General features: G+C 40.0%; 2 protein-coding genes across 2 annotated transcripts in view; one reads left to right on the top strand and one right to left on the bottom strand.

Moving 5' to 3' along the window:
* The window catches only part of eci1 (enoyl-CoA delta isomerase 1), a 101,014-nt gene extending 93,229 nt beyond the window's left edge, over window positions 1-7,785 (top strand). Inside the window, exon 8 of the transcript XR_013934252.1 lies at window positions 7,571-7,785. The gene's annotated coding sequence lies outside the window, so the exon portion shown is untranslated. The remainder of the gene's footprint in view (window positions 1-7,570) is intronic.
* A 2,000-nt stretch (window positions 7,786-9,785) lies between these two features.
* Window positions 9,786-17,340, bottom strand: LOC308097969 (deoxyribonuclease-1-like; the record flags this gene model as incomplete). The annotated part of the gene is made up of 8 exons (XM_080446152.1): window positions 9,786-9,862; window positions 10,007-10,103; window positions 10,453-10,607; window positions 10,803-10,915; window positions 13,395-13,513; window positions 13,848-13,934; window positions 16,410-16,498; window positions 17,203-17,340. 8 exons carry the CDS (start codon window positions 17,338-17,340, stop codon window positions 9,812-9,814), a joined length of 849 nt encoding a protein of 282 aa, XP_080302278.1. The 3' UTR covers window positions 9,786-9,811.
* Between the last annotated feature and the right edge of the window lie 989 nt (window positions 17,341-18,329).

Genomic DNA, 18,329 nt, shown 5'->3' with positions numbered 1-18,329 from the left:
GGTTCCGTTTTTTTCGATCGTATCCGCTTCCTGTCTGGGATCCTGTTTAAAACTCGATTTTCTCGGTTTGTTGTTTTTCTCCTCGCTGATCACTGTTTAGCGTGTATCGGCTGTAGCTTCAAGATGGCGGCTCGCATTTGGAAACTGTTTTCGCTGGACGTTTCTCACGGATCCGCTGTGTGTTTAGAACCAAATGAACGCGCACTTTTAACTTATTTAGCGAGGTCTGTGGCGACATGATAAAAACAAAAAAACAACAATAAAACGCTGGCACTGGTGAGTACATTATGAGATTAAACTCTGGCATGGAATGTGTTAATCATGACAGAGCCTATTTAAAAATAAAAATTCAGAGAACCGGCAGGGGCGGGTAGTGACACGCATGTATCCGAATAAGGCAACCTATTTTGGGCATGCCATCTCAAAAGTCCCGTTGCGTCACATTAGTCTGGAGGTGGTAAAAATGCACTGCAATTGGCTGAAGGGGAACAACGATCATTGGCTGAAGGGGTTGTCAGTCAACGGTATTACTCCCGCCCAACTCCAGCCCACAGCCAATATTGCAGAATGGGCGATCATGCCAGACTCACTCCTGAAATCAAATGGAAATGAGATTTCCGGAGGGAGGGTTTACCAGGCTAGTCATCTATTGCCCAGGAGTTATTTTAATCCCCCATTTCCCCCTTTAATCTGATTGGGTCCAAATTTTAAATCCTATATTTTGGGATACAGAATTAGACATTGTATTCAAAGTAATTCAGGATAGCATCACTCTGATCCTGATTCAGACTGTTCAACATTTATTGATCCTGCACATCAGTGCTTACCTACAGTATAGGTGTATGTCCATCTAGTGGATATGAAGAACATAACAAAGGAACACAGACACAAGCAATTTAGAACCATTTGAAAGCTGCAAGAAAGTTGCAGATGTAATTTCAATTCAAATTCTTAACATTATTGTGCCTCTTTAACCACTTTCAATCTGGTGTCCCTTTTTGGAAGTCACATTTTGCATGAAAGAGTTAAAGGAAATCCCAGTTAAAGAGTTAAAAGAGTTAAAGGAAACTTGTTAACTAGTTGTACAAACTCTTGTTTTATTGTTTTATTGGATCTTGTTTATTCGATACACTTATTTGTTTTAGCTCTTCTCATTTGATTTTCCTACTTGTCTCATCTGTTTAAGAAAGTAGGTAGCTGATATATTGCACTTTTACCTTAGCGCTAGGTATACTCTTAGTTGCTTGTTTTAGAAGAGAATGCACTTAAGACTTCTGGTGATTAGTAGTTTTGTTCCCTACCTATGTTGAATGCACTTATTGTAAGTCACTTTGGATAAAAGTGTCTGCTAAATGACTGTAATGTAATGTACAGGACATGTCAGAGACCTGCTGGTCACATATGGGTGGAGTAGGTCACATAAATATACAGGTGTCTGCCAATGTCTCTGTATGTGATTACAGAACCATAAATATACAGGCGTCTGACCATGGAGGTTCTGTTTGTGATTAGAAGAACCTTGAAATGTATTCTATAATGAATTGGGAGCCAGTGTAAGGAGACCAGGATGGGGTCATGTGACATGATCTCCTGGACCTGGTCAGTAGGGTCAGCATCATTGTGGACTAGTTGTAAACCTGGTCAGTAACCTGGCAGCATCATTGTGGACTAGTTATAAACCTGGTCAGTAGCCTGGCAGCATCATTGTGGACTAGTAAACTGTCCAGAGACGCTTTAGACGTCCATAGATATTTTAGAGTAGGGGAGTGGCATTCAACAAATTGTCCCCCTGGCTCGGGAATCGAACCGGGAACTCCTTTGAAGCATCAGAGTGTCTATCTATCTAATGGTTTTCTTCTGCACTGTATTTTTATTCTTTCATTTTGTTTTACTGTTTACATTTTTTTGTACTGTATTCAATAGCATGTTTGTTTAGTACTCTTAGACCCTCATTTATCAGTCTAATGTAGAAACCAGCGTGGATCCGACCACAGGAATCAATTTACAACTAGAAAAAGTGCTCCTCGGAGCACAGGTCTCCGCCAGGTCAGGTACGTTATTGTGGCCTCCTGGTGGCGCTTATAATAGGCCAATGTGAAAAGGGTGCCATTTCTTCTTAGGCCTTTCACGGCAATCGGACACTGCATTCATGATTTGAGGCATTTTGTTCGAAAAATTTGTTTTGCTAAATTAGACCTGCTGGTGGCGCTATAACAGGCCAATGTGAAATGGGTGGCATTTCTTCCTCTGCCTAATGGGAATGTGCGTGTGAAATTTCACGGAAATTGCAAGCTGCATTCATGATTTGAGGCATTTTGTTCAAAATGGACCAATCCTGCAAACTTTGGAAGCCAACCTTACCCAATCAGGATGGAATATGGGAAATCGGACAGATCCGTGTTGATTACATGACTATAGAGATACTGTGTACCAATTTGCATGACGTTTGGATAAAATCTGTAGGAGTAATGTAAAAAAAATGGTGTTGCACAAATCGGCCTCCTGGTGGCGCTATAACAGGCCCATGAGAAACAGAGGTTCTGAATTGGCATCCAGGGAGTGTGTGTGCACAGTTTCGCAGCGAGCGGGCCAACGGTGCCGGAGATTAGCTGCTAACACACAGACAGGACACACGGACGGACGGACGGACGGACAGGTAAACATACTCTCTCGCCATGCCTTTCGGCCTGGCGGAGACAATTACAATTTAGGTATTTATCAGACAGTCCAAGTCTCAAGAGAGCTCACATGTGATTTATCAAACCGTCGTATCTTGCCAATCACAGTGTAAGAATGGCCGGGTGTTGTTAAATCTGGTCGGCTGAAAATTATCATCATTTAAATATCCTACACTTGAGGTTTTAGACATGAAGAAGTGGAATACAGCCAAGAAAGTATGGAAAGCCAATAAGAAAGAGCAAATTCTCTAACTCGTAAAGTGTAAACCACAAACCCACATGTGATGTGACACAGACCGAAATATAACTAAAATACGACCACAGCTGTAACAGTGCAAGTCCAATCGAATACAAGAAAAAGTGTCATAGGAATGCATTATTGAAAAGAAATCACTGATGCAGCAGAAATACAGTAGTAAATCCCTAACTGATTAAAAGATATATCCTAAACGAAAACCTATATGTCTGTTTCCCAGTCTATTCTTGCCTGGCATGGCCGATTCGTCTGGTTTCCAGGCTTGTTTCCATTGTGGTCCTGGTGTGCCTGGGTCTGACATGCCCATTGTTGATTCTATTGGCTGTGGCATTGCAGTGTGCTATGGGGTCAGAGGTCATCACAGTGTACTATGGGGTCAGTCTGACATGTTTTTACCCTGCTGTTGTTGTGGACCGGTGGAGCGGTGGGTCAGCCTGAGATTTCATCCCCCTTAAGCATTTCATTTTGTCATTATGAACAATAGCACTGATTTATAAAAATAAACAAATGAAAAAAAAGATAGCTGGTTTCTGCCCGACTGCGACAATATATTTTTAGGGTATATAATTTGCCTCTGTATTTGGAAATGAGTGCATACAAAGTACTGATATTGTAGATGAAAATATTAATTCATACATTACACTACTTTTGTGTAGTATATTGGCTACAGTATACTAATGATAGCAGCAAACAGAGACTGAATTACAGAATGATGAAATGTCACGACATCTTAGGCACATCTGGACCAGTGTGCAGTCCAGTGCTTCAATAAATCAGAAGGTTCCCGGTTGGATTGCCAGGTCCTCCCGGCATGTCCAAGTGTCCTTGAGCAACATGCTGAGCACATAACTGATCCCAGACAAGGCAGTTTACTTTACTTTATTTGTTTATTCCCGGGACAGACAGTGCATATGCCTTGTGCCTTCTGTCGTTAATACAGTGCAGCTGTTAGAAACATAATATATTTATTAATACAATATACATTATATTAACTCTTCTGTCGTTAATACAGTGCAGCTGTTAGAAACATAATATATTTATTAGTACAATATACATTATATTAACTCTTCTGTCGTTAATACAATGCAGCTGTTAGAAACATAATCATTTATTAATACAATATACATTATATTAACTCTTCTGTCGTTAATACAGTGCAGCTGTTAGAAACATGATATATTTATTAATACAATATACATTATATTAACTATTCTGTTCTTAATACAATGCAGCAAAACATATTTATTAATACAATATACATTATATTAACTCACACCAGAAACACCAGGTGTAGATGTCAGACTCTTTAGAAGTCTATTTATTGTATTATTTTTCATTTGATCGTTGGCTATTCTTACCTCTCTACTTTGGCCTGTAGCTGTCTTGTTTAATACTTACTGCTGTTGCTGCTACAACACCTGAGTATATAAAGGTCTATCTATTGTAGGCAGATAAGTTATTGTACTTCAAACTTCCTCAACAGTATGCATAACTAATGTATCAATTATGGATAAATGCTAATAGAATTACCACATTAATAGTAATACAAATAGCTAGCCAAATATCAATCAAACAGAGATCACCTGCACAGAACTGTATCAGTGTTTGAATTTAGAAACTAATGTTTTTATTTCATTTTATTTAAACATAACTATACTGTTAACAAATTAAGAGATCTACTAAATTTGTCACATTGTAGTCAGATCAGTTATTTTTGTCTCTCATCATGTTGTTTATGGACATCACTATAGCAACAAAGCTACAATAAGGGGCATCATGTAGCAACAGTTCCTGTGTGGTGTGTTCATGAACTGTCCTCTGAACCTGACGTTGAGTTGACAGTTGTGTTATCTAAATCATTCACTGGGTGAACAGACACACACATTGATAGAGTCTAATAAAGTTGTTGAATTGGGTTGATTTGCTGCCAACCACCGTTAAAACAAGGAAGAGGAATTGGGTTGTTGTTACTGCGTCTCATCACTCTGGGGAAAAAAACGCGTTGAGAAGAACAGATCTACAGATCTATCAACATAGCCAACATATGACACCCCGCGAGTAACAGGTCTCAGTAAAAAGGAACATCTCAGGTGCAGTATAGTGACTGGGCATAAATTATGTTTTTAAATGTTTTAGCAAATTCCACATAAACAACCATAAGGCGGAACCAGGGCGGAACCAGGGGAGTACAAGACAGAAAGAGCCTGCTGATTAGTCAGTCAGGGACCAATCAAAAGGCTGACAATGGGTCAATTGTCTCATCATGGAAGTGTAATAGTTGATTTATAACTGACAACGAGGTCACAGTGGCAATGTCACTGGGGTCAAGGGTGAAAGGTCAAGGGTTTTGCTGCAGGTGCGTGAAGCAATAAATGCAAATAAAACATTGTTATTTCAAGTGAGAAAGAAAGTGAAGATCTGAATTAGGTCATACTGAACTGTGGACTCCTTGGTGTCCATGTCAGATGTTATAAGGGTCATGACTCATGGTCATGGCACTGTAGTAGGACTCACAACAAAATAGATTTTAACATTATTGAGTATTATTATCTTATGAGGCTTCCTGTTTTATACAGTAATTTGAACGCCTTTGATGTCATTCCTCCAACACGGTTTCATGTCCCTCATACACATGGACCAAACATTCTGTGACAGGGTTCTATTTAATATCATGCTTATATCACTGAATATTAGTCTTTGACTCTTTCCTCACCAACTTCTTACAGTATTTCCACTATTTTGTTTGGGCAGGGGTTTAAAATATCTGAGAATTGAGATGTGTTATTTGCCCCAAAATACCATTCAATTGTAAAACCTTTTGTTTTTAAATCAGTGTAATCCAGAAATGACAGTAAAAGCACCAGTTAAACTGATTTCGTTGTATTGTCAATGTCATGTAATTCGTTGCATCATGGTCATTGAGTGTTTCCCCACTGAAGAGAACACAATCAATTCAAATTCAACTATTGTGATGATTGGGTTGTTGTATGTGGTCCCTGTAGGTGGGCTCAGGCAGCAGGGGCTTAGCCAATCAGCTCCACCTCCACAGGATAATGGTCACTGACAGCCAATGCCTGTGAAAATAAGAAATTACAACTTTATGTGACGTAATCTATACCATGTCTTTCTGCTGTTTTTGGACATTGGTGTTTTTGGATCAAATTCGTTTTTGTGTCTATATTGTAGAACATCATGCTTTATTGTGTACGTTCTGGTCCTGTCTAAAAAGTCTTTGTTCTTGTGTACAACGGGGAAATTCGTTCCTTGTCCATTTCATATCACATTTCACTATCGCCATTAAACCTGCTGAATGTCTCTTAACAGCAACGGATGTCTCCTTGTTGTGATTATACGAGGCTTTAAGCTGTAACTGTGTGCTCAGTGCTCTTCATATCAACGAGGGCCAGGCATGTGTGTTGTCCTTTCAGGACAAAAGAGCAGAACTGTTATGATATATTTTAGGCTTAACGTGCTTAACCTTTATCTGGTTGTATTGATTCACTCTCATCTACATAAGCATATTAGATATACTTTTGTGACATGGTCACTGCTTTATCACATACTGTAATTATACAAGATGCAACTGTTGAAGCACACTATTCTACATTGTAGAACATAATTTTTTATAGTGTACTTCATATCATACTCTCATCCGGGTCCTTTTTTTTAATCTGTTGCAACTCATATCTTCTAGTCATGTAATGTGAACCATACTATAGTCTCTGAATGTTCTTAATACAATTCCAAACTTCTTCTGTGATACTGCCTGATGTCATCTTGTCCTCCAAGGTCGCCACTCAACTGAATCATCACTCACCCGCCTAGGTGCAGTAAGTGATCTTCTTTTGTTAAAATAATTGTGAAATAGCTCTATATTCTGATAGTAATCAATCATTGCTATAGTGTGTTTATTCAGTAACTGAAGCGGATAAATGGGAACTCTCTCCTGATTGTTTGAAATTGGCAACCCATCTGAAAATGGGCAACCTGAAAAAGAAGATGGGGAGATCCCTGTTATTGGACACATTATAGCAATGATAATCTTTTCTCAAAAAAACATTATGTTTTAACCAAGGAAATTCCTGCCTTTAATTTGAGGAAAACTCTTTGGACCACATTGAGGCCGGGTCAATTAAATTCACAACATACTGTATGTGTATCACTTTTGGAGGATGTACCAACTCTATTTTTCTACAAATACATCATATACTGTAAATATACAGTATCATCGCATTTAACATCAGCCTATGTCTTCAGAGAGAAAATAATAGCCTATTTGCAGAGCGCCGGTTACTCCCATCAGGTCTTGATGAGGTGTGGAAATGTGCAGGTACATTATTAAGGCATAACACAGTTTTTCACATCCAGTTGCAGTTACCAGACTGTGGCTGAGATGCAGGTCTTGCATGAAGTCATAGACTTGAGCACTGACAGGCACAACTCCTTTCACCATCATGTCAGTGGTTGCCACAATCCTACAAACACAGAGAGGAAAGGAGATGAGGACATGAGGTGTGTTTCTTTACAAATGTATTTATGTATGTACGCAATCTACACATGTGTGCGAGTGATTTGTGCAACTGTATTTATTCCCTTTAGTGTGCGTGTGTGTGAGTGTGTGTGCGACAGTAGTAAGAACTTGGAGGGCAGAGACTGTTATTAATATAAATTATACAGGTGGTAGGTTACTGAGCATGCATGCTATTTTACAGCAATGCCCTGTCCCTAACATGCATATGTTTTTGTGTGGGAGGTAATTGGAAATTGCAAACTCCACAGAAAGACCCTACACAGCACCCAGTTGGAATTGAACAGATGGATGTCTTGCTGTAAAGCAAGCAAACCACAGAGCCACGTCCGATTGGGAGTTTTGCAGCCAATACTGATGTGCATTATTTTTTTTATATCTCTTCTTAGTTATTAATACTAAGACATCCTCTGATCTGCCATCTACCGAGTTCTTTTACCCTGGTTCTAAGGACACCCAGTATTGATGTTTTCTGTTGTTTTCGTTAATAACCTTCTATCCTTGTTGTTCTACTGTCTAATTAGAGTGCCAGCTGAATGCAATAAAATATTGACAGCTTTCTATCAGTGGGCATTGAATGGAAGAGAGAAGCATCCAGAATTATTTAGTTTGTGTGTAAAACGGAACAGGTCAAATGCTGAGACACACCTGTGCTTAAGCCAGCTTCTTCAGAAACCCGGTGGTGCTCTCAGTAATGGACAAAGAGATCAATAAATACACTCTGGGTAACTTCACTGTAGAAGTACCTGCCCGGAGAAACACACTGTCTGGAGCACACAGATCTTATATAGATGATTTAATCAGCAAACAAGACTGCAAACATGACTAACATTTTGACGCTACGGCATCTTCATCAGAGTCCAAACCTGACTTAACGTTTTGATGCTTTGGTGTCTTCATCAGAGACCAAACCTGGACTCTGAAAAAGACGCCATAGCGTTTAAACATTCGGCATCTTTGCGGTCTTATTTGCTGATTAAATTATCTAAAAGAAGATCCATACAGTATGTCATTCTCCGGGTTAGTCCTCCTACAGTGAAGTAACCAGAGTGTTTTTATTGATAGCTACAACAGTGTTGAAAACAGTTAAACTAGTGATAAACCATGATATAGACGAAGTCATCTGTATTGCCAGAGTCACCAGGTCCTTAACTGCTTCAGAATGAGAATATCTCCAGGTGCTAAAAATGAGCACAAGCTAAATGTAAGTAATTTTGGGCTGACGAATGATTGCATTGCCCACTTCCCTGTGAAATGTTGTCATTGGCTGGTTCTAATGCAGAATAAGCTTCAATATATCTATCTAATATATATATATATATAAGTACCGATACTACAAGTGTGCCCAGTCCATTATCTCAGTGATCTCAAAGAGAAAAGACACACAAGACATGAGATAATAGATACTGATGTGTAAATGTTAAACTGCTGTTTTGTCTACACTCTTACTCTAAAATAATGGGTGGAATTGTAGTTGTATATTGGTCTTATTGGTCAAAATACAGTATATTTGTTTTGGATGGTTTAAACACCCCTCCTACCAACCTAAAAGAAAACACTGTCTCTGATGACAAGGGCAATGTCATAATGAGCAACTTCTTTTACTGTGAAGTTTCTGTTATTTTCCTGGTGTGTCTTACATTCTTTGCAAATAAACCTCTTTGAACATTACTTCCTTGTCATAGACTAATAGTATTGTTAAAATGGTCCAATATTGGCCTGTCATTTAGGAATACTTGATTTAGATTAGCCACTGTATTTGGAAATTGTCAACATGTTGGTATTCTATTCAAGAGGAAAAAAAATCCTTCACCATGTTTCAGTCAAACTCAGGGATACTTGATGAAGGTCAGTTCGACCAAACCGTATTTTCTGCAATACATATTTGCTGTAAGTGAAGACAGTGCAAGATTCTTTCCTCTTCCATATGCGTTGGGTCTTCACTCTCTCCTACGCACCTTGTCCTACCAAGTGGGTTCATTTACTAGGTATTCTATGAAAGCACTGATATACTTGTGTTGCTATTTACAGTATAATACTGGCAAATCTTGACGATAATATCTTAATAATATTGATTATCATTTTAGCCATAAAAGCAATTTGTTTTCCTGGGTCCTAGTTTAATCTAGACTAATAGCAACTGAACCAATGCTCCAGCAATGATGTTGGAACTGTGACTCGTTTTAGGATCAACAGTTTAACAACTTTTTATATCAGTGTAATCCAGACATAAAAGTAAAAGCACCATTGATTGCATTTTATTGTCATGTAATTCATTGCATCTGAAGAGAACAAAGTCAATTCAAATTCATTGATTGGTTGTAGTAAGTGGGCTCAGGCGGCAGGGACTTAGCCAATCAGCTCCACCTCTACAGGGAAATGGTCACTGACAGCCAAAGCCTGTGGGAAAGAGAAAATACAGTACCATCATTTAACATTAGCCTATGTCTTCAGACAGAAAATGTAGCCTATATTGCTGGTTACTCCCAGTGTAAACATGCATGTACATTATTCAAGCTATCAGATTAGTTTTTTCAGATCCACCTGACTGTGGCTGAGATGCAGGTCTTGCATGAAGTCATAGACTTGAGCACTGCCAGGCACAACTCCTTTCACCATCATGCCGCTGGTTGCCACAATCCTACAAACACAGAGAGGACAGAATTCAGTATACTGTACGTATAGTGTACTAGCCTACTATGTGTGTGTGTATGTATGTATGTATGTATGTATGTATGTATGTATGTATGTATGTATGTATGTATGTATGTATGTATGTATGTACTGTATGTATGTACGTACGTACATACAGTATGTATGTATGTACAGTATGTATGTATGTATGTATGTATGTATGTATGTATGTATGCATGTGGGAGTGATTTGTGAGACTTGTGTGCATGTGTGCATGCATGCATGCGTGCGTGCGTGTGTGTGCGTGCGTGCGTGCGTGCGTGCGTGCGTGCGTGCGTGCATGCGTGTCTGTCTACCTGTCATAGGGACAGTTGGTCTGTGACACTGTAGTGTCAGCGTCGTCATTGATCAGCCAATAGAAACTCTTGTTCGTGAAGAGGCGGATCTTATTCCAGTCTGCCCCGTTGACATAGTTGCAGCCTGCGTTGAAGTCACCCAGTAGCAGTATGTGCTGTTACAAAGAAGACAGAGAGAGAGAGAGAACATAGGACATACAGGCCAGGGACAGTCTCTCACTAATTTTTGTGTGCGGCAGCGTGCGTGCACGCGCGCGCGCGCGTGCGTGCGTGCGTGCGTGCGTGCGTGCGTGCGTGCGTGCGTGCGTGCGTGCGTGTGTGTTAGACTATTAGAGAGATGTAGTAATTACATTGGTTTTCCAGCGAGCGCGGACATCAACCACCACATCATATAGAGCATCCGTCTCCTCTACAGCCATGTCTGGAGAGGTGTGCTGGGGGATCAACACAAAGTTCTTCACAGCTAGGAGAGGAGAGGAGAGGAGAGGGGGGGAGTGGAGTGGATATGTGACAACTAAAAGTGTTATGAGTGCGAGATAATACATAGGGAGAAGGGTGATTTCAGGGTGTAGGAGAGAGAACAGGTTAGGGGAGAGAGAGAGCATGGTGTATGACTGTATGTAGTGGATTAAGATGATTTGATAATCCGCTACACAACCTTCACATCTAGTAGTGTAGGCCCTCACATCGAGTAGGCTACAATATCGGCTATATACAATTATTCCTCGAATACAAACCCCTCAGGTACAGGGTGGCTTCCTCTGCGTTGGCCTGGTTGGGCATCATTGGGTTTTCACTATGCTGGTGAGTTATAATAAGATATGGTATAATGTTCATTTGGGTAAATGGCTATTTTTCATGTTAGTGATGATGTTTTGCAGCCTCGCCGTTCTCATTGTTCTGAAACAGGCCATGCCAGGGGAGATGGGGAGGTAGAGGGACAACAGCACGAAGAGGAGAGGTTCATTATGATCTGTGTGATCATGGTGTGATTTGTGGGAACTCTCTTTATTTGGTGCTTTACGGAAATATTAGTTGATCAAGGCCTGTTATTAGACGAAATGGATTGGCTCATAAACCTTGCTTATAAGCCTACAATAATGAAGAATTAATAAATCACTTTACTGCATAAAGCTGTGTGTGTAAAGCTTGTATTGCTAAAATGACACATCTTGAGGACAGGATGTTACTGCAATACATACAGTACACACGAAAAGTTACTGGTTACTGGACGCGAAAGTTACTGGATGCGCATTGGGTCATGATAACCTCGAATGACACAGGAGATGTCGACAGGACTGGTCACTCAGAAGTGGCAAACAGGATGAAGAAATGAAGAAATAGAATCGAATCTGTAATTTGGTTGTGTTATACCGTAGAACCAATTATAAATTATGCTAAAGTGTGATATTAATTATATGAACTCATTTTACTATGATATACTATGATTTTGACAAAAGGGTTATTATTGGGAATTTAATTAATTTTTATACTTTGAGACTATGAGTCAGTCCTTCTAATATTACTTTGGCTGCACACACAAATACACACAGTCGCAGTATGTGAAGCGAGACACACACACAGTCGCTGTATCGCCGATGTCCGTTTGTGGTGGAGAGTGATTAAACTCCTTTTCTTTGGAGCTCGTCCGAGATGGTAAATAGTGCATTTATATAGCGCTTTAATCCAAAGCACTTTATACAGATTGTGCATTACATTCACACACCATCGGGAGCAATTAGGGGTTCAGTGTCTTGCTCAAGGACACTTTGACACTATCTCTGGGGGAGCCCGGGACCGAGTTATAATTAACTCGGTTATAGACATTATAAGACTATAACGTGGTTAATATTTTTTTCTTTGGGATGTACATGACACAAAAATTACGGAAATATTAACGTGACTGGGGTGGCTAAGTATATGGAATACGGACATTACCGCGAGTGACTGCAATGACATAGTAAGTGGCAAATGTTTAATTACTATTAGCCATTTTGGCTAACTCTCGCCAACGGCGTTCCCTTACGGTTTGGTTCGCTACTGAGCCTACTGAGCCGAAATATTGCTGAAAGAAAATAAATATGCTCCAAAGAGCCAAATGTATAGTGAACAATTAAAAGTAGACGAAACAAAGCAAATATGTATGATGGACGTTGTGGTGAACTTTGTCTGAAAATTGTACATATTCGTGTGGTAGAACATAGCTACAGTACAATGAAAAGAGGACAGTGATAACAGGACACGAAAGGAAGCATGGAGTTAGCCAAATGTATTAATAGATATCCATATAGGCTACAGGTATTAATAGATATCCATATAGGCTACAGGTAGAACAAGACTAATCATGCCATGTATTGCCTGGATGGAGTGATAATAACCTTATCCTAAATCGAATTCTAACGTCGATCTATGAACTCTTTAACTCCTTAACCATCACCACTATAGCCTATGCTTAACCTATAACTCTGATTCTAACTCCAATATTAACCATCACCACTACATCTAACTTTATCCCTAAACCCTAAACTGCAACTCCATAACTTTCATGCCCGACCCAGGATTTGAACCCCAGTACCCCGCATCAGCTCTGAAATATATACTGTTGAGCTACAAGGGTCTGTTTGAACAGAGGCTAAATACATTTTGACACCTTTTTGCAATACCTTTTGTCAACCAGTAGTGGTCCTACCCAACCATTTCTAAATGGAAGAGTAGGCATACTAATTACAACCACATATACAGTATATAATTATAAGAATTTCCCTCATCGATCCACACACACACACACACACACACACACACACACACACACACACACACACACACACACACACACACACACACACACACACACACACACACACACACACACACACACACACACACACACACACACACACACACACACACACACACACACACACACACCTCAGAGCGCTTACCGGCATAGTTGGAGGAGAACATGACAACAAAAGGTTCTCTCTTGAAGGTGTCATTTCTACAGGGACCATCATGGCTGTCATCGTATGTGTAGTTCTTAACTACAGACACTGTCTGCTCTCTGACAACATGGAGAAGAGGGTTATGATTAATACGTATTTGACTAAATAAATAATTTAGTAAAACAGGGGGAAAAATAATATTGAGGGGTGGCTTGGTGGCTATGGTGTTACTTATAGGCATGTCATGGGCATGACACTGTGTGTGACCTGCGTGTCCCCTTGCTCCTCACTCCTGTCTGTTTCCACTGTGACACCTTAAAAAGTAGCATAGGCTAATTTTTTTCTTTTCTTTGAATATGAACTAGTACAGTGTCCAATCAGGGCATGGCTGTTGGAAGCATTATGTGCCATTAATTTTACTGCGTACTTGCAGAGTGATCCATGTGTGTGTACCTGTAGAGGAAGAGGTATCGCTCCTTGTAGGTGTTGCGACCCAGTTGCTCACTGATGATGTGGTGGTACCTGAACTCTGGACTACCTCTGGAGAGGAATAAACACACAAACACAGTTGCAGACACACATATACTGTACATAGCCTCCTGTACACACAGGTGTAGTTACACATGTAATATATTCTGTTATTAGTTATTTGTATGACTTGCAGTGTCTTGGCTGCACTCTTAAAAGTGTCAAATGATTTACTGATGTCTGCCGACTCTGGTAAATGCTCCATTTTAGTTTTATTGGACCTCAGTGTTGCTTTCGACACTGTGGATCACAACATCATTACAGACAGGCTCAGAAATTGGGTGGGTGTCACAGGGAGTGCCCTTGAATGGTTTAAATCCTATCTCTCAGGTAGATATTTCTCAGTTGCAATAGGCCCTCATGTGTCTAAGTCTGTCCCCCTTTCCTGTGGGGTCCCCCAAGGCTCGGTACTTGGTCCAATTTTATTCGCACTGTATTTGCTCCCGCTAGGACACATTTTAAATTATTTTAAAGGCATCTCCTACCACCTTTACGCGGATGACATCCAGCTGTATTGCTCTTTTAACCCTGACTGCCCTGACGATTTTAATTCTAACCTTGCTGTTTTAAATGAGTGTCTGTCTGCCATTAAGGCCTGGTTAGCAAGTAACTTCCTCCAGTTGAATGAGGCCAAAACCGAGGTGCTCATTGTGGCCTCTGATGGTGCTGCATCCAAGGTGGCTAGTTGTATTGGGTCCCTCAAAAATAATGTGAGCCCCAATCTCAGGAACCTTGGGGTAATTTTTGATCAGGCCATGCACCTGGACACGCACATTAAATCGGTGACCCGCACTTGTTTTTTCCATCTCAGGAACATTGCAAAGTTAAGGTCGATTGTTTCCCATTCTGATCTTGAAATGATTATACATGCCTTCGTTTCCTCTCGCCTTGATTATTGCAATTCAATTCTCACCTGCCTCAATAAGACATCCATAGACCGCCTCCAATTTATTCAAAACACTGCTGCAAGACTGTTAACTAGATCAAGCAGAAGGTGTCACATTACTCCAGTTTTGGCATCTCTGCACTGGCTTCCGGTAATTTTCAGAGTTCAGTTCAAGGTCCTGGTGCTCACTTTTAGGGCTCTGCATGGCCAGGCACCTGCATATGTAACTGACTTGCTGGAACCATATGTGCCCAGCAGGTCCCTGAGGTCAGCAGACCAGGGTCTATTGGTCATTCCTCGTACCAGGTTAATCACCAAAGGTGACAGAGCTTTTCAGTCTGTAGCGCCTAGACTCAGGAATGCCCTCCCGCGTGGCCTGAGAGCTGCAGCTTCTGTGACTATTTTTAAGAATCAGCTAAAAACTCTGTTGTTTCAACAAGCTTTTGGGTAATGTCACTGAGGTTCTCCTCCAATGCTGAAATATGTCTGCTTTTTGTTTTCTCTGAGATGCATTGTGTTTTGGTTCTGTTTCATTTGATTGTTTTTTGCTTTTATTTCTGTTTATGTAAAGCACTTTGTGAGTCCTCTCTGTGAAATGTGCTTGTAAAGGTTGACCAAGCGGCCAAGGCTCCAAAAATGAACAACTTCAGAATTTGCAGATTGTTGAGTTTTATTTCCCCCAAACCTCCAGGAACAGTTCCATGGAGCAAATCAACAGTGAAGATTTTTTTAATTAAATAAATATAAGACTTGGAAAAATAGACTTAAAGCACAACTAAAGACAACACACCATACAGTGACTGCACAAAAAGGCTATCCCTTAACTAAGGGCCCTGGCAGCTCTGTCTCACGGCTGTTAACGCTTTGCTTGCCAAGTTCAACTAACTAACTGTCACTTGCAGCCTCCCTTAAATAGGGAGTGGATCCTACCACAAGCACAGAAACAATTAACCTCAAAATTAGCTTATCTACAAGTTTACAACTATCTGATGAATAAATAACCTACCACATAAATAGATGTTGTACTTTAAACTAAACACCATTTTGGGTTTGCATTTACTTCAAAAAGACATAGAAATACTTTGCTCATTAACATTGTCAAACACCCCTCCTCCTCTACAGTACATGGCACGTTCCACCCCTTCTTAAACCCAATTGACTAGCCTGCTCTGTTTCGGCAGTTACCAGTCAGATTCAGAGGGTGCCAGTACTGCAGAGGAAAGACCAGGTGACAAACAAAATTTCAGATCAGTTCCAATACACAGTGTTTAAATAAATAAAGTTTGAACCCCTGAAGTCTGTGTCATTTCTACATTGAATACAGGAAAAAAATCATATGCTACAAATAGTCCCTTCCCTCTTAGTGTGTCTATGTATAGGGCACAGGCTGCCCCGTGACAGTGCTATACAAATAAAAATTACTTACTTACTTACTTACTTGGCACCCAATCAGCACACCATGATAGTAGGCTATGAATTGTGCTGTGCATTATGTCATCCGCTCTGTCCTGCAGTTCCTTTCTCTTCCTTTCAGTAGTACAAATTCAAACTGAAAATGGCTTAAGAAAAATAGAATCACTGAAATACAGTGATGGACTTACTTGTTGATGTGCTCCATCAGTCTGTTGGTTGCAGACAGGTCATTGTCTCTGACCTCCTGGATCAGAATGATGTCATAGCGATGAACAACCTACAAAATAAAATTAGAAGGAAATGTTTTGAATAGTTTTTGCCAATTTGAAGTCTTCATCCTCATTTTTTCATGTCTATTGAGTTAAGGTAGGGTAAGTGATATTTTTTGGTAATTTTTTTTTGGTTAAAAAGGTTAAAGTACTATATTCTGATAGTAATCATTGCTACAGAGCGAAATTTGTTTGGTCATAGGGGTCTCTCTCCAGCTCTTTAGTTAACAGAATATAGTACATTTTCAGGTAGGTGACACAATTTAAGCCAATCAGGAGAGAGCACTGAAAATACATTTTCTGTTTTATAAAGAGCTGGAGAGACATGGGAGACTCCTTTTACTGAACAAACACTCTATAGCAATGAGTACCTTCAGAATATAGTGCTATTTAACACTTATAAACCAAAGTAAATCACTTACCCTGGCTACCTTTAACAGCAGAAGTATCTCCCGTTAAGATACATTAGAGTTTTACAAAAATTTTACATTGAAAATATAAAAATAACAAAATAAAATAAAAATGTACACCATCATTGCAAAATAGTAGTCAAAATGTATGTCACAGGGTTAATTAAGGTTGTTTCCGGGTGCAAGATAATTTTAGTCTAATTGTATTTAATTAAAACACACTATACGATTGGATCAGGTCGATTATTTGGGCAAATGTGGTTGCCCAGAGAAATAGTGAGAAAGCCTGTTGCGTTTCATACCGTGGAGATGATGTCCATGAGGGTGGCATTGGAGGACTTCTTGTCTCCAAATGACTTGACGTTGAAGGCTCCCAGCAGCAGAGCACTGCCCAGCTGCAACAGACCCAGCAAGAGGCCCAGAGAACACACCAAACGCATCTTGAGGTGGGGTGGGATAGGTAAGAACTAGTCTGGCTAGTCTTGTGTAGCCAGACTTTCAGAGATCTCTGCCTACTGATAAGTCTGGTGACGTTCTAAGTGTGGGCTAGAGGTGAGGCTAGAGGTGAGGTGTGGGTGGTAATAATTCAGAGATAACAAAAAAAAACATTGGATTGCAGAACCAATGAGAAGGACAGAGGGCGGTGCTTCCTAACCTGGGTATAATTTCAATAGCGAGGAAGGAAATATCACAAACCAAACCGATAATTTCATACAATGTTGCAACGCAAGAACTTACAATCAACTTCCTCCAAAGTGTTTTAAAAGAAGCATTGCACCACAATGCAACAAAACAGATGACTTATTAGCTACTTACTAGTCTTCTTAAAGTCAAGTTATCCTGAAGTAGGCATAGTCATGTAATATAAGATTTAGGTATAATGCATTGTGGAAAAAGTAGACTGTTGCTTCCTTGCCAAGTTGCACTGCTTGGGCAAATGACAATTGTCTCATCATGGAAGTGTAATAGTTGATTTATAACTGACCGCGAGGTCACAGTGGCGATGTCACTGTGGTCAAGGGTCAAAGGTCAAGGGTTTTGCTGCAGGTGCGTGAAGCAATAAATAAAAATAAAACATTGTTATTTCAAGTGAGAAAGAAAGTGAAGATCTGAACTGAGGTCATACTGAACTGTGGAATCCTTTGGTGTCCATGTCAGATACTGTATAAAAAGCACTGATATTTCAGACTGCCCAAGAAGAGAGCGGCTGCAACCTTGACATGTGAACACATACTCTAACTGCAGAGTTGAGTTTAACTCAAGTCTAACTTTGGAGGGAGGTTACCAATAGTTATAAGGGTCATGACTCATGGTCATGGCATAGTAGGACTTACAACAAAATAGATTTTAACATTATTCATAGTCATTCCTCCAACATGGTTTCATGTCCCTCATACACATGGACCAAACATTCTGTGACAGGGTTCTA

This window comes from Gymnoscopelus braueri, assembly GCF_963280865.1.
Source record: "Gymnoscopelus braueri genome assembly, chromosome: 13".
Taxonomy (NCBI): domain Eukaryota; kingdom Metazoa; phylum Chordata; class Actinopteri; order Myctophiformes; family Myctophidae; genus Gymnoscopelus; species Gymnoscopelus braueri.
The sequence above is the reverse complement of the archived record's forward strand: the minus strand, read 5'-3'. Positions and strand labels throughout refer to the sequence as shown.